This window comes from Trichosurus vulpecula, chromosome 1 (assembly GCF_011100635.1).
Source record: "Trichosurus vulpecula isolate mTriVul1 chromosome 1, mTriVul1.pri, whole genome shotgun sequence".
In the NCBI taxonomy this organism is placed as follows: Eukaryota; Metazoa; Chordata; class Mammalia; order Diprotodontia; family Phalangeridae; genus Trichosurus; species Trichosurus vulpecula.
Genome location: NC_050573.1, coordinates 440900660 through 440914179, shown reverse-complemented (window position 1 = coordinate 440914179; position 13520 = coordinate 440900660). Strand labels below are relative to the sequence as shown.

Sequence of the window (13520 nt, the reverse complement as noted above, 5' to 3'; positions counted from 1 at the left end):
ATCCAGGCTGTCCTGGGCTGGAGCCCTGCTTTCCTCTGCTATTTTGTGGGTTCTGCAGTTCTAGAATTTGTTCAGAGCCATTTTTATAGGTGTTTGGAGGGTCCTGGGAGAGAGCTTTAGGCAGGTCCCTGCTTTTCAGCTGCCATCTTGGTTCCACTCCCCTAATGCTTCTTTACAACATAACTACTGTGAAAATATGTTTAATGTGAAGGTATATGTAGAAACTATATTGGAATGCAACCCATCTTGGGGGGAGTGGGGAGGAGAGAGAGGGGGAGAAAATTTGGAACTCAAAAGCTTGTGGAACTGAACATCATAAACCAAAAATTACTTAATTTAAAAGGAAAAAAAAAACAATAGCCAAGCCCTGGGGAAAAAAAGAATTTTCCTTTCAACAATAGCATTAAGGAAATCCCCCCCCCACCACCACATGCACACACATTAAGCCTTGTGTTAATTTTGTCAGCTTTTAAGCTATAAGCCTATTCAAGACAGGCCACATTAGTGGCACCATGGGATATTACAACTGAAAGGAGCCTTAGATATCATCTAATTCAATGTTTTCATTTTACAATTCAGGAAATTGAGGCCAAGAAAGAGAAAAGACTTGGCTGAGGTACGGCAGAACCAGAATTATCATCAAGGATTCTTGACTTGCTGTCAAGACATCTTCCTTTTGTGCCAGGTAGTGCAGCTGTGTTACATACTGGGAACTTATTTGGTGTTCAGAGAAGAGAAAATATTTTTGCATCATAAGATGAGAATGTAGATTCATCTTTTTATTGTGCTTGCTTTAAGACTGATTTGTATATTGTTGTTTGAACATTTTTAAATTGATGTTTTAATAGTGGTAACTGCAAAAAGTAGAAAATGCTGTTATATCTTTGGATTGTTTCATATTTTTAATTTGGTTAGAACTAGATGACTTGAAAAATTAATAATGGGAAAGAGATTCTTTCCCCTCTAGATGCGTTATGACAATCAGTTTCCTCACCCAGAATAAGAGGATAATAATAAATGCATTGCCTGACATGCTGGGTTGTTATGGGAAAAGTTCTTTGGGAACCTTTAAATATTATTTAATTGTGAATTATCATCATTAAAAAAGAAAAAGATAAAGAATATAGAACATAGAATATTACGGCCAAAGGCTGATCAATAGCTTGTGTCAAATCAGCTGAAGATTTGTGTCCATTTCCTTCTAAGCAGACAATGATGCCCCCAAAACAAGTCAATGTGAGCTCTGAGCTGTGTCAGCAGAAAGGGCAAAGATGGAATGGGTAGAAAGAACAGCCTGTCTATTTCTCCTGCCTTAGTCGCAAAACACCTGGGATAGGAAGAGGGGAAAATCTGCTGGGAACAGAAAGTAGTTTGATTATGAGAATAAATATGTATATTGATATAAGCCATAATTATTTTCATGTTTCTTTATCAATTATTTCTATGTGGAAATAACCTCTCTGTGAGAACTGATCTTTCATCACCAGCTACCTGGTGGCCATCTCTTTCAGGATGGCCCACTAATATTTCAAACTTAATGTGCCCACAATGGAACTCATCATCTTCCCAATTAAACTCATCCTTCTTCCAAACTTCCCTGTTTCTGTTGAGAACCTTTTTCATCTTTGAGTCATCTTTGATTCTCTCATTCATTTCCATATCCAACTTGTTGCTGTCACAATTGGAATTTAACAAAAGGATAAACTGAGACAAATCTTTGGGCAAGATAATGTTTATTAACAGGGGCATGCTGCCTGCCAGTAAATGGATCAGTGGTTTACCTCCATTAATGCCAAAGACTCCAAGCAAAAGAACACTTCCCCTGATATGGGTTTGGGGGAGCACAGAGAAAAGAACAGAAAAGGGTAGATGACATGGGGTTTTGGGGTAACATGATTATCACTGAGCTGAGGTTCAAGGAAAAACATGATTGATTGGAAGTTTGGTAATGGGGGCTAGCAACAACCCCCCTTCTTTTTTCATGAGACTTCTTAAAGAGGTCTATTCACTGAATGGGCATTACCTCACTCAAAGTGAGAAGCTGAAAAGACCTTAGCCTGAAAGGGCCAGGGTCTCCCATTGCATCCTGGGCCATCTCCAGTCATCCTGGTGGATATCAGGTCACTGGACCCAGATGGCTCTGGAGGAAAAAGTGAGGCTGGTGAACTTGCACAGCTCTCCCCCACTCAAATCCAAGTCAACTGCAAGTCATGTCATCATTTCCCTGATGTCACAGTCCTCTTCAATAACCAAGGGAAAAAAGAAGAAGTGCTCATGGTTTGAGTTCAGGTGCAAGATAGCAGCCCAGCTTTCAGACAGCAAACCAGACATCCCTGAAGGATAGCTTAGTGGAGAAGATATCAGGCCTAATCCCTTTCTTTCACACACATTCCCAAAGGTTAACAAAATTTCTTGAAGCAAACCCATTATAGATCCCTGAACTATGAGTTCAGAGACAAAGAACCATGACTTAAACAATTACAGGACAAACACAGTTACAGCACAGAATTAATTACTTGGGTTTTTTTTTGTTTTTTTTAAATTTAAATTTATTTATTTAACATATTTGGTTTTCAACATTGATTTTCACAACAGTTTGAATTACAAATTTTCTCCCCATTTCTACCCTCCCCCCCACTCCAAGATGGCATATATTCTGGTTGCCCTGTTCCCCAGTCAGCCCTCCCCTCTATCACCCCCCTCCCCTCTCATCCCCTTTTCCCTTCCTTTCTTGTAGGGGCAAGATAAATTTCTATGCCCCATTGCCTGTGTATCTTATTTTTTAGTTGCATGCAAAAACTTTTTTTTTTTGAACATCTGTTTTTAAAACTTTGAGTTCCAAATTCTCTCCCCTCTTCCCTTCCCACCCACCCTCCTTAAGAAGTCGAGCAATTCAACCTAGGCCACACGTGTATCATTATGTATAACCCTTCCACAATACTCATGTTGTGAAAGGCTAACTGCATTTTGCTCCTTCCCAACCCATCCCGCTTTATTGAATTTTCTCCCTTGACCCTGTCCCCTTTCCAAAGTGTTTGTTTTGATTACCTCCACCCCCATCTGCCCTCCCCTCCATCATCCCCTCCCCTTTTATTTTTTTTTATCTTCCTCCCTCTTCTTTCCTGTGGGGTAAGATACCCAACTGAGTATGTATGGTATTCCCTCTTCAGGCCAAATCTGATGAGAGCAAGGTTCACTCATTCCCCCCTCACCTGCCCTCTCCCCTCCTCCCACAGAGCTGCTTCCCCTTGCCACCTTTATGCGAGATAATCCACCCCATTCTATCTTTCCCTATCTCCCTCTCTCAGTATGATGCTCTCTCATTCCTTAATTTCATTTTATTTCTTTTAGATATCTTCCCTTCATCTTCAACTTACCCTGTGTCTACTCTCTCTCTTTTACATATATGTATATATATATATATATATATATATATATATACACACACACACACATATATATATACACATACATACACATACATATACACATAGATATATACATACATACACATTCACTTATATATAATATACATAAACATATATATACATATATATGCATATTCCCTTCAACTACCCTAATACTGAGGTCTCATGAATCATACACATCATCTTTCCATGTAGGAATGTAAACAAAACAGTTCAACTTTAGTAAGTCCCTTGCAATTTCTGTTTCTTGATTACCTTTTCATTCTTCTCTTGATTCTTGTGTTTGAAAGTCAAATTTTCTATTCAGTTCTGGTCTTTTCACTGAGAAAGCTTGAAAGTCCTCTATTTTATTGAAAGTCCATATTTTGCCTTGGAACATGATACTCAGTTTTGCTGGGTAGGTGATTCTAGGTTTTAATCCTAGCTCCATTGACCTCCAGAATATCGCATTCCAAGCCCTTCGATCTCTTAATGTAGAAGCTGCCAGATCTTGGGTTAGTCTGATTGTGTTTCCACAGTACTCAAATTGTTTCTTTCTGGCTGCTTGCAGTATTTTCTCCTTGATCTGGGAGCTCTGGAATTTGGCGGCAATATTCCTAGGAGATTTCTTTTTGGGATCTATTTGAGGAGGCGATCGATGGATTCTTTCAATTTCTATTTTGCCCTGTGGCTCTAGAATATCAGGGCAATTCTCCTTGGTAATTTCTTGAAAGATGGTATCTAGGCTCTTTTTTTGATCATGGCTTTCAGGTAGTCCAATAATTTTAAAATTATCTCTCCTGGATCTATTTTCCAGGTCAGTGGTTTTTCCAATGAGATATTTCACATTGTCTTCCATTTTTTCATTCCTTTGGTTCTGTTTTATAATATCCTGATTTCTCATCAAGTCACTAGCTTCCACTTGCTCCAATCTAATTTTTAAAGTAGTATTTTCTTCAGTGGTCTTTTGGACCTCCTTTTCCATTTGGCTAATTCTGCCTTTCAAGGCATTCTTCTCCTCATTGGCTTTTTGGAGCTCTTTTGCCATTTGAGTTAGTCTGTTTTTTAAGGTGTTATTTTCTTCAGGTATTTTTCAGTATTTGGGGGTCTCCTTTAGCAAGTCATTGACTTGTTTTTCATGGTTTTCTCACATCACTTCTCATTTCTCTTCCCAATTTTTCCTCTACTTCTCTAACTTGCTTTTCCAAATCCTTTTTGAGCTCTTCCATGGCCTGGGACCACTTCATGTTTTTCTTGCAGGCTTTTGGTGTAGGCTTTTGCACTATATTGACTTCTTTAGGCTGTATGTTTTGGTCTTCTTTGTCAGCAAAGAAAGGATGCAAAGTCTGAGACTGAATCTTGGTGCGTTTTTGCTGCCTGGCCATATTCCCAGCCAACTAACTTGACCTTTGAGTTTTTCAGTGGGGTATGACTGCTTGTAGACTACAGAGTTCTATGTTCCACGTTTGGGGGGGAGGTGCCAGCTCTGCCACACCAGCACTGCTCCTTCCCCAACCCCCAACCCGAACTGGGCTAAGATCTTTGGCAGGCTGTGCACCCCTGCTCTGATCCGCCACTTAATTCCTCCCACCAGGTGGGCCTGGAGCCGGAAGTAACAACAGCTGTAGCTGCCCCACCTCCGCTGCCCCAGGGGATGGAAGCTGAACCACGAACTCCTTCTACTCCCGCAGCTTTTCCCACTAACCTTCTCCGCAGTCTTTGGTGTTTGTGGGTCGAGGGGTCTGGTAACTGCCGCAGCTCACTGATCCAGGGCGCTAGGGCCCCCTCCGCTCGGCTTCTGGTCTGGATGGTCCACGCCGTTCAGACTGGGTACTGCTCCACTCTGTTCCCAGCTCCCAGCTCCGTGTGGGATAGACCTCACCCAGAGACCATCCAGGCTGTCCTGGGCTGGAGCCCTGCTTCCCTCTGCTGTTCTGTGGGTTCTGCCGTTCTAGAATTGGTTCAGAGCCATTCTTTATAGGTTTTTGGAGAGACTCGGGTATGGAGCTCACTCCAGTCTCTGCTGACCAGCCGCCGAGAATTAATTACTTGTAAAAGAAAAAATGAAAAAATGATACGGGATTGATCTTAATCTTTGTCACATTCTGTTGATTCTATCTCCACAGTCTCTCCTATTCTCCTCTTTCTCTCCATTTATTCAGCTAACAGCCAAGTTTGGGTCCTAGTTGGTTTGTTTGATTCCTTCTCTCCTTTCTCCTATCCATCTTTCATACTGTTGCAGTGATACTCATCCTAAGGCACTGATCTGGCCATGTTACTTTCTGCTCAAAATCCTTCAGTGTTTCCTCCATTTCTAGATAGTTTGGCATTTAAAGTAACTTACAATGTAGTTCCTACTTGCTTTTCCAGGCTTTCACTGTGCTCTTCACATATTCTACATTTCGGTCAAACTAAACTCCTGTTTCCTAAGTTTGACATTCTTTATCCCACTTTCCTGCATTCATCCACTTTGTCCTCCATAGGCAGAGTGTACGGCCTACTCATCTTACCTCTTTTCACTCTGATCTTCCTTTAAGACATCATTTTCTCTGTGATCCATCCTCCGATTTGCCCAGTCACTACGGCTTTCTTGCTTTTATTCCCCCAGGAGAATCCAAGCTCCTTTAGGGCAGATATGATTTTGTTTTTATTTTGTATCACTACTATCTAACAATGTACCTGGCACATAGAAAATGCCTAATAGGATTACAGATTTAGAACTGAAAGAAGCCTTAGAGGCTATCTATTCTGACCCCCAGATGTTGATGTTGTTGTTGATGATTTTGATGCTGATGATGATGGTGGTGGTGGTGATGACACCACCACCACCACCAACAACTAGCATTTGTGTAGTGCTTTAAGGTTACAAAGTGTTTTACATATATTAGCTAAGGAATGAGACTATGTGACTTGCCCAAAATCACACAGGTAGGAATTGAACCCAGCTCCTGCGACTCTGAGCTCAGCTTTCTTTGCACTACACTAGGCTTAAAGTGAATCATGAAAAAGCAGGCAGAGACCTTGAGCTTATACACTCTGCCTGTGGTACATCTTTTCCATCTGTGAATGGTGCCCTTTTTCCTCTCCTTAGGTATAATTTGAAGTGTTTCAGAATTTGTTAGATTCACTTGAAAAGTGTAATATGACTTCTTCTATTTCAAGGGATAATCCCTTGAGTAAGATTGAAAGCACTTTAGGTAAAAAAGAATAACAAACCCCACACCTCTAGCTACAAACTGAGCTTTGTGAAGAATCCAAAACAATGTTCGTCTAAGCAAATTTCACCCAAAGGTGAAATTTGAAGATGATTGCTTGACTTCTTGCTGTTGTTGTTGTTCAGTCATGTCTGACTCTTTGTGACCAATTTGGGGTTTTCCTGGCAAAGATGTTGGATTAATTTGCCATTTTCTTCTCCAGCTCATTTTCCAGATGAAGAAACTGAGGCAAACAAGGTTAAGTGACTTGCCCAAGGTCACACAGCTAGGAAATGTCCGAGGCCAAATATTAACTCAGGAAGAAGAGTCTTCTTAACTCTAGGCCTAGTGCTCTCTCCACTCCACCACCTAGCTGCCCAATTGCTTGACTACTAAAATTAAAAAGGATTTATTTCTATGATGTTCAACTTTTTTGGTTGTAGTCAATCAGTCAACAAGCATTTATTAAGCACTTAATTTGTGCCATTTGTGCTAAGTACTGGGACTACAAATACAGTAGCAGTAGCAGAAATAAACACAGTTCTGCCCTCAAGGAAAAGACATTCCTATGGGGAAAGATAACACATAAAAGGAAGCAGAAAAGGGGTGGTGAAAGGGAGACATGCAGGGAGTGGCATGATAGAGTAAGAGAGGGATGAAACATGGTCAGCCTGGATAACCTCCTTAAATAGAAAGAGTCATCAAACCAGAGGGAGAAGCCACAGTGCAATCAATGTGTGAATTCCAGAGCTTCCAAAGGGCAGATGGGAGGGTTGGGGCATCCATGTTCAGGAACAGTAGACATATAAAAGAATAATAATTATGTTTTCTCTTGATTATTCTTCTCTTGCAGTTTTGTTTTTGAACCTAAAGGGGACCATGCTTTCTGTACACCCCAACTGACATCAGGCCTGGGCCAGATTGTGTTCCACGATCAGTCTACATCTTCTTACCTGCCACAGGTCACCAGAAGATGGAAGACTCCAGCAGGGATAGGACATCCTTAGTGAAAGGGGCTAAGGACATTGCCAAGGAGGTGAAGAAACAAACTGTGAAAAAGGTGAATCAAGCAGTGGACCGGGCCCAGGACGGCTACACACAGAGGTCCTATAGCCGATTCCAAGATGAAGAAGACGATGATGATTATTATCCAGCAGGAGAAACCTATGATGGGGAAGCCAACGATGATGAAGGGTCAAGTGAAGCAACAGAAGGCCATGATGAAGATGATGAAATTTATGAAGGCGAATATCAGGGCATTCCCAACCTAAACCAAGGGAAAGACAGCATCGTGTCTATAGGGCAGCCCAAAGGTGAGGAGTACAAGGACCGGACTGAATTGGAATCCGAAAGAAAAGCTGATGAGGAAGAATTAGCCCAGCAGTATGAGCTAATCATTCAAGAATGTGGTCATGGACGTTTTCAGTGGGCCCTTTTCTTTGTCCTGGGGATGGCGCTCATGGCAGATGGCGTGGAAGTGTTTGTGGTGGGCTTCGTACTGCCAAGTGCTGAGACAGACATGTGCATACCAAATTCTGGATCTGGATGGCTAGGTGAGACAAGGCTATATTTAAATTTATTTTGGTGACCATGGTTATTAATCTAGTGACACTAATTCTTTTAATTGAATCTCTGTGTGTGTATACATATATATATATATATAAAACATATATATATAACATATATATACATACACACACATAATATATAGAAGGAATATGCATTTAGAGTGGGCGTACTTTAAGTGGGATCCATGAACTTTTAAAAAAATATTTTGGTAACTGCATTTCAATATGATCAGTTTCCTTTGTGATCCCAGAGGGTTTTAAAAAACAAAATACATTTAAAAACATTATTCTGAGAAGTGGTCTATAGGTATGCTAATAAATGTTTAACAACCAGCTTTCTGCCCCCCAAAATGTACACAGGACACATTTAATTTGCATTATTAACATTTTCTCCATCACTTTCTTAAGTCTCAACAATCGACAAAACAATAAAGCAAGTCCTGATTTGTAATGTTTGCTTACATGGAATATTAACAATCATCTTTGAGCTGTAAGAGCTGTTTTGTGCATACCATTGTAATAGGCTTCCCTCTACTGAGGAAAGGGTCTGTGAAAAAAAAAGGTTAAGAATCCTTGATTTGGAGCAATATTTTTTTATATATATTATTATAATACTTGGATTTTTTTTCTTCACCAACAATGAGAGGGCATAATTACTATATGAAAATAATATGGTAGGATTTTTTTTCTCCAGAAAGACAAATAATTACCAAGCAGGTGAATCAAATCTGATTTTCAAATACTATATTTAATTTGCATGTTATAATAAGCAAATTGTTCAGTATCTCTGAGATTCTGCAACTTTCAGCATTGACCACATGACTATATGGTTTTATTCCCCTCATAATCTCTTATTTCTTTAGTTTAAAAAAATTCTCTTAAAGATTTCACTTTTGTTCCTAAATAGGTGTTGTAGAGCATACCTTACTTAGGCCAGTCTGGGAATTCAGGTTCAAGATTTGAATAAAATGAGACATCTGTAGATCATGTAACAGTTAACGAAAGGAGACTTACTTAATCATGTCATAGAAAGAATAGTTAGTCAATTAATCACAGGCCAGGCACTGTGCTAAGTGCTGGGGATACAAAGAAAGGTAAAAGTCCCCGCTCTCAAGACTCTCACAATCTAATGAGGGAGACAACATGCAAACTGCAACGTACAAACAAGCTACATGCAGGATGAATCTGAAATCATTCAGGAGAGGGAAGACACTAGAATTGAAAGTGTTTGGGAAAGACTTCATGCAGAAGGGAAGAATGTAGCTGAGTCTTGAAGGAAACCAGAGAAACCAAGAGACAGAGATGAGGAGGAGGAGCATTCCAGGCATGGGGGACAGTCAGAAAAAGTGCCTGGAGTTGGGAGATGTGGTTTCTTGCAAGGAGGGTGTTGTCATTGGATTGCAGAGTACCAGGAAGTGTAAAAGGTGTAAGGCGTAAGAGGACTGGAAAGATTGGGTAGGCAAGAGGTTATAAATGACTTTGAATGCTGAACAGAAGATTTTATATTTCATCCAGGAGGTAATAGGAAGCCATTAGAGTTTCTCATGATCAGTCCTGCGCTTTAGGAAGATCACTTTGACATGTGAATGAAAGATAGACTGGAGAGGGGAGTTATTTGTGCCTGGAAGACCCACCAGAAGGCTGTTGCAATAGTCCAGGCACGTGGTGATGAGAGCCTACACCAAGGTGAAAGTAGTATTGGGAGAGAGAAGGGAGACATATATGAAAGATATTACAAAGATAAAATCAATAAGCCTTGGCAACAGATTAGGCACTCAGCAAAGATAAAGCACCTGTTCCAATAGAGGTGGCCTCCCTCATCTCCCTATAGAAATTAGTCTGGTCAGCAGGGAAGAATGTGATGACTCTCTTGCCAAGTCTGAGGGTCACTGACTTCTCCTGGGTTGGTCACTTTTATACCTTTCATCAACCAGGAAGCTGAATCAATGGCTCAAGTCCCTTTGGACCAATTAAGTCTTGAGGACAGTTTCAATACTTTTTAAGGAGAACTAAGCCTAGCTTGCATGAGGTAGGATCCCAGAAAGAGCTATCTCAGCTCACATGGTAGGGCCCTAGGAAATGTTGTTCCTACTAGAACAGGATAATACATTATATTGTATGTATATTCTCTCTAGTCATTTTTCAAATTCATTTCAATCCTTATTAGAATTTTGGAGTATCCTGGCTAGGCTTGACTATTTCTCTATCAGGTCAGCAGTGATAGATGACTGGTAGAACCACAAGGTAGAGACACACAATGACAGAGACACCATTAACCAGAATGTACCTTTTTCTGGCTTGAATATAAACAGTACATTTGTGCAAACCCTGAAATATCTTTATGCCAGACTGGTGACTTGGTGGTCCAGAGTACCAGCCTCTTTCTGACTACCTTGTGACAAGACTGCATAGTTCCTGGCTCCAAATAGGGCTATGGAACAATATGCGGTTTCAATTCCACAGAGGCAGACTAAGGTCAGAAATTAAAGTGGGGTGGGGTTATGTAAGTGCATGTCTCCATATGTCCTTTTTATTTGAGTGTTCAGGGGTACTTTTGTGCAATTAATAAAGTCAGTTATAAGCTTAGCAATCAGTATAACAGTATTTCTGTACCTTAATTCCTAGACTGGACTGGTGGCCTTAATTTTGGACAAGTACATATTTAAAATATATGAGGCAATGTGACATAACAGATAGAGAGATGAGCCATCTCACAACCAGAAAGACTTGGATTTTAGTCAACGTCTGATACATACTGGATATGTGACTCTGGGCAAGTCACTCAAATTCTCATTGCACTAGACACTCTTTCAAAATAGAAGTTACAAAACAGGTGTCAGTCTGAATCAGAAGAGGTGGAAGAGAGAGTTACCCTCCCCAAAAGTTCTCTGTACCAATGAAGTATGTGTGTGTATGCGTATATATACATATATATACATGTACACACATATACATACTGTGTATAACTGTAACTGTATGCATATGTATATGTACATAAACATACTCACAAAAACACATACACATATAATCTGTATATATCTATAGAATATATATTACATATACATACATATATACATGCATATACGTATATACACATACATATACACATATACACAATACACACACACATATATATGGAGGAAGAGAGAGAAATAATTCCAGGAACTTTATAACAGTTGTGTGTGTTACATATCAGTGCCATAAACTCAAGGCGTGTATTTTTATCTGGGCAAAGTGGTGTACACTTGGAATCCCTGCTACTTGAGAGGCTAAGGCTGATTGATTGAGCTCAGGAGTTCTGACATGCAGTATGCTAAGCCAATTGGGTGCCTTACTGGGTCCAATACCAGTATGGTGAGCTCCTAAGGTCAGTGGACCACCATTCTGACTAAAGGGGGCAAACTGGTCAAGGTCAGAAACAGAGCAGGTTAAAGCAGTTGGATTGAGTCCATGAGCAGCTGCTACATTATCAGTCTGGACAAGATAGGGCTACCCAGTCTCTATAAAAAGTGTATTTTTAGCAACGTTCTTAAAGGCCGTTGAGCGTATGTGTGTGAAAATGTTAATCTTGTATGTAAGCAACGTATTTATGGTTCTTGCATATTATGCTCTATTACTGGCATGTGTGTATACATACATACAAATATTATATTAGGAAAGTTCATTGAGCCATCTGAGGAATGTATAACATGGGAGCCTTTGGAGGAGGGTTGTCCGATTATATTTTCTCATGCTGGGCACCTTCTAAAGTACAGGTTTCACTGATGGGGGCTGCCCCTGAGATTTATTGTCTGGCTTACACTGTTGGGGGACAGACTGTTGAGAGAAACCACTCCATTGCGCTGTCTTACAAGGGGAGATGACAAGCTCTTTTCCCTTTTGTTCTTTCACTTTTTGGCTGAGTAGGATCAGATTGAAGTCCTAGGGAGCTCACCTCCAGAAGCCTTTAATGATTGTTTGGAACAAGGCATATGGGAGCCACATATCTTCACCACATAGTAGACGTATAAAGGGGAACCATGTGGTCATGTGCACCAAAGATGGTAGCCTTTTGGCCATAGAGAAGGCAATAACCAAGGCAGAACACCTTGGCCCAAACTTGAAGAGACATTATAAATGGCACATATCCTCTCAACTATGGAGAAGGGAGCAATATGTTCTGAATGGTGAGAGTTCCCCAACTCCTACTTCTGGAAGGTGAGAGTTCCTCCTCAGGGGTTTGGCTCTCTAACAATCCTAACTCCAAGAGTTCCAGAAAACCTGCCTTCTATCAAGCAAGGGGGAGCCAGTTTCTGACTAGAACCTGATGCTGGAATTTAGCCTTCTAACAAAAGAAGTTCATAGAATCATTGCTATAGAGATGGACGTAACATTAAGAGTCATCTAGTCCGGTTACCACCTTTTACAAACGAGAAAACAGAGGCCCAGAGAAGTAATATGGCTTAAAACCACACAGGTGGGATGTGGCAGTCAAAATTCAGACTCATGATCTGACTCCAAATTCTTAATCCTACTGAGCCTAAGTATTGCCGCATCTATGCACACAAATATTATCTACAGCAATAAATACACACCAACTCATACACACACATACACAGAATACATATGTATATTATGTGAGTTTATGTATATTTAATACTATAGATAATATTTGCGTATATATAGTACTATAGATGTATTAACATCTAGCTCTCTGAAAAATCAAAATGTACACAACACATTTTAAAGTTTAATCTTCATTATTAATATTTTCTCCTTAACTTTCTTAGGTCTAGACAATCAACAAAGCAAATAAACCAAACACTAATTTTTATACGTATATGCATGTGTTTGTGTGTATATAGTACTGTAGATAATGTGGAAAACATTTCCAAAGTACTTTCCTTTTGAATTAATTCATAGATTCAATCAACAAACATTTATTGAGCACCAACTGTGGACAAAATACTGTGCTAGATGTATTGTAAAACATATGGTTCCATTACAGATGAGGAAGTGGAGCCTGAGATAGGTTAATTGACTTGCCTAGGGTCACAAAAGTAATAAATGTTAGAGGCAGGACTCAAACCCAAATCTTTCTCTCCCAAAGTCCAGCAATCTGTTCCAGAGGCTCTAGTGTCTTTTTAATACATTCACCCAAACCTCACCTCTAAAATCTTTTTCTCTTTGGTGAGAGTCTATTCATTGCAAAGCCTTGGATAAAAGCCTTTATCACAATGATAAAAAAGAAACATTTCAGCAGAACATTTTAAGTGAAGAGAACCAAGACTACTTAGAATCTCATCTGAGCAGTTTAGTATCTTCAGACAAATTGTGGAATAAATATCTTTCCACATTGGTAATGCTGGTGA

The 13520-nt window shown here is 40.0% G+C and overlaps 1 protein-coding gene across 1 annotated transcript in view; it reads left to right on the top strand.

The window, feature by feature from the left end:
• Window positions 1-7574: 7574 nt before the first annotated feature.
• Window positions 7575-13520, top strand: part of SV2C (synaptic vesicle glycoprotein 2C) — a 219922-nt gene continuing 213976 nt past the window's right edge. The window contains exon 1 of the mRNA XM_036747087.1: window positions 7575-8154. Within this exon, the coding sequence (XP_036602982.1) occupies window positions 7575-8154 (580 nt within the window). The remainder of the gene's footprint in view (window positions 8155-13520) is intronic.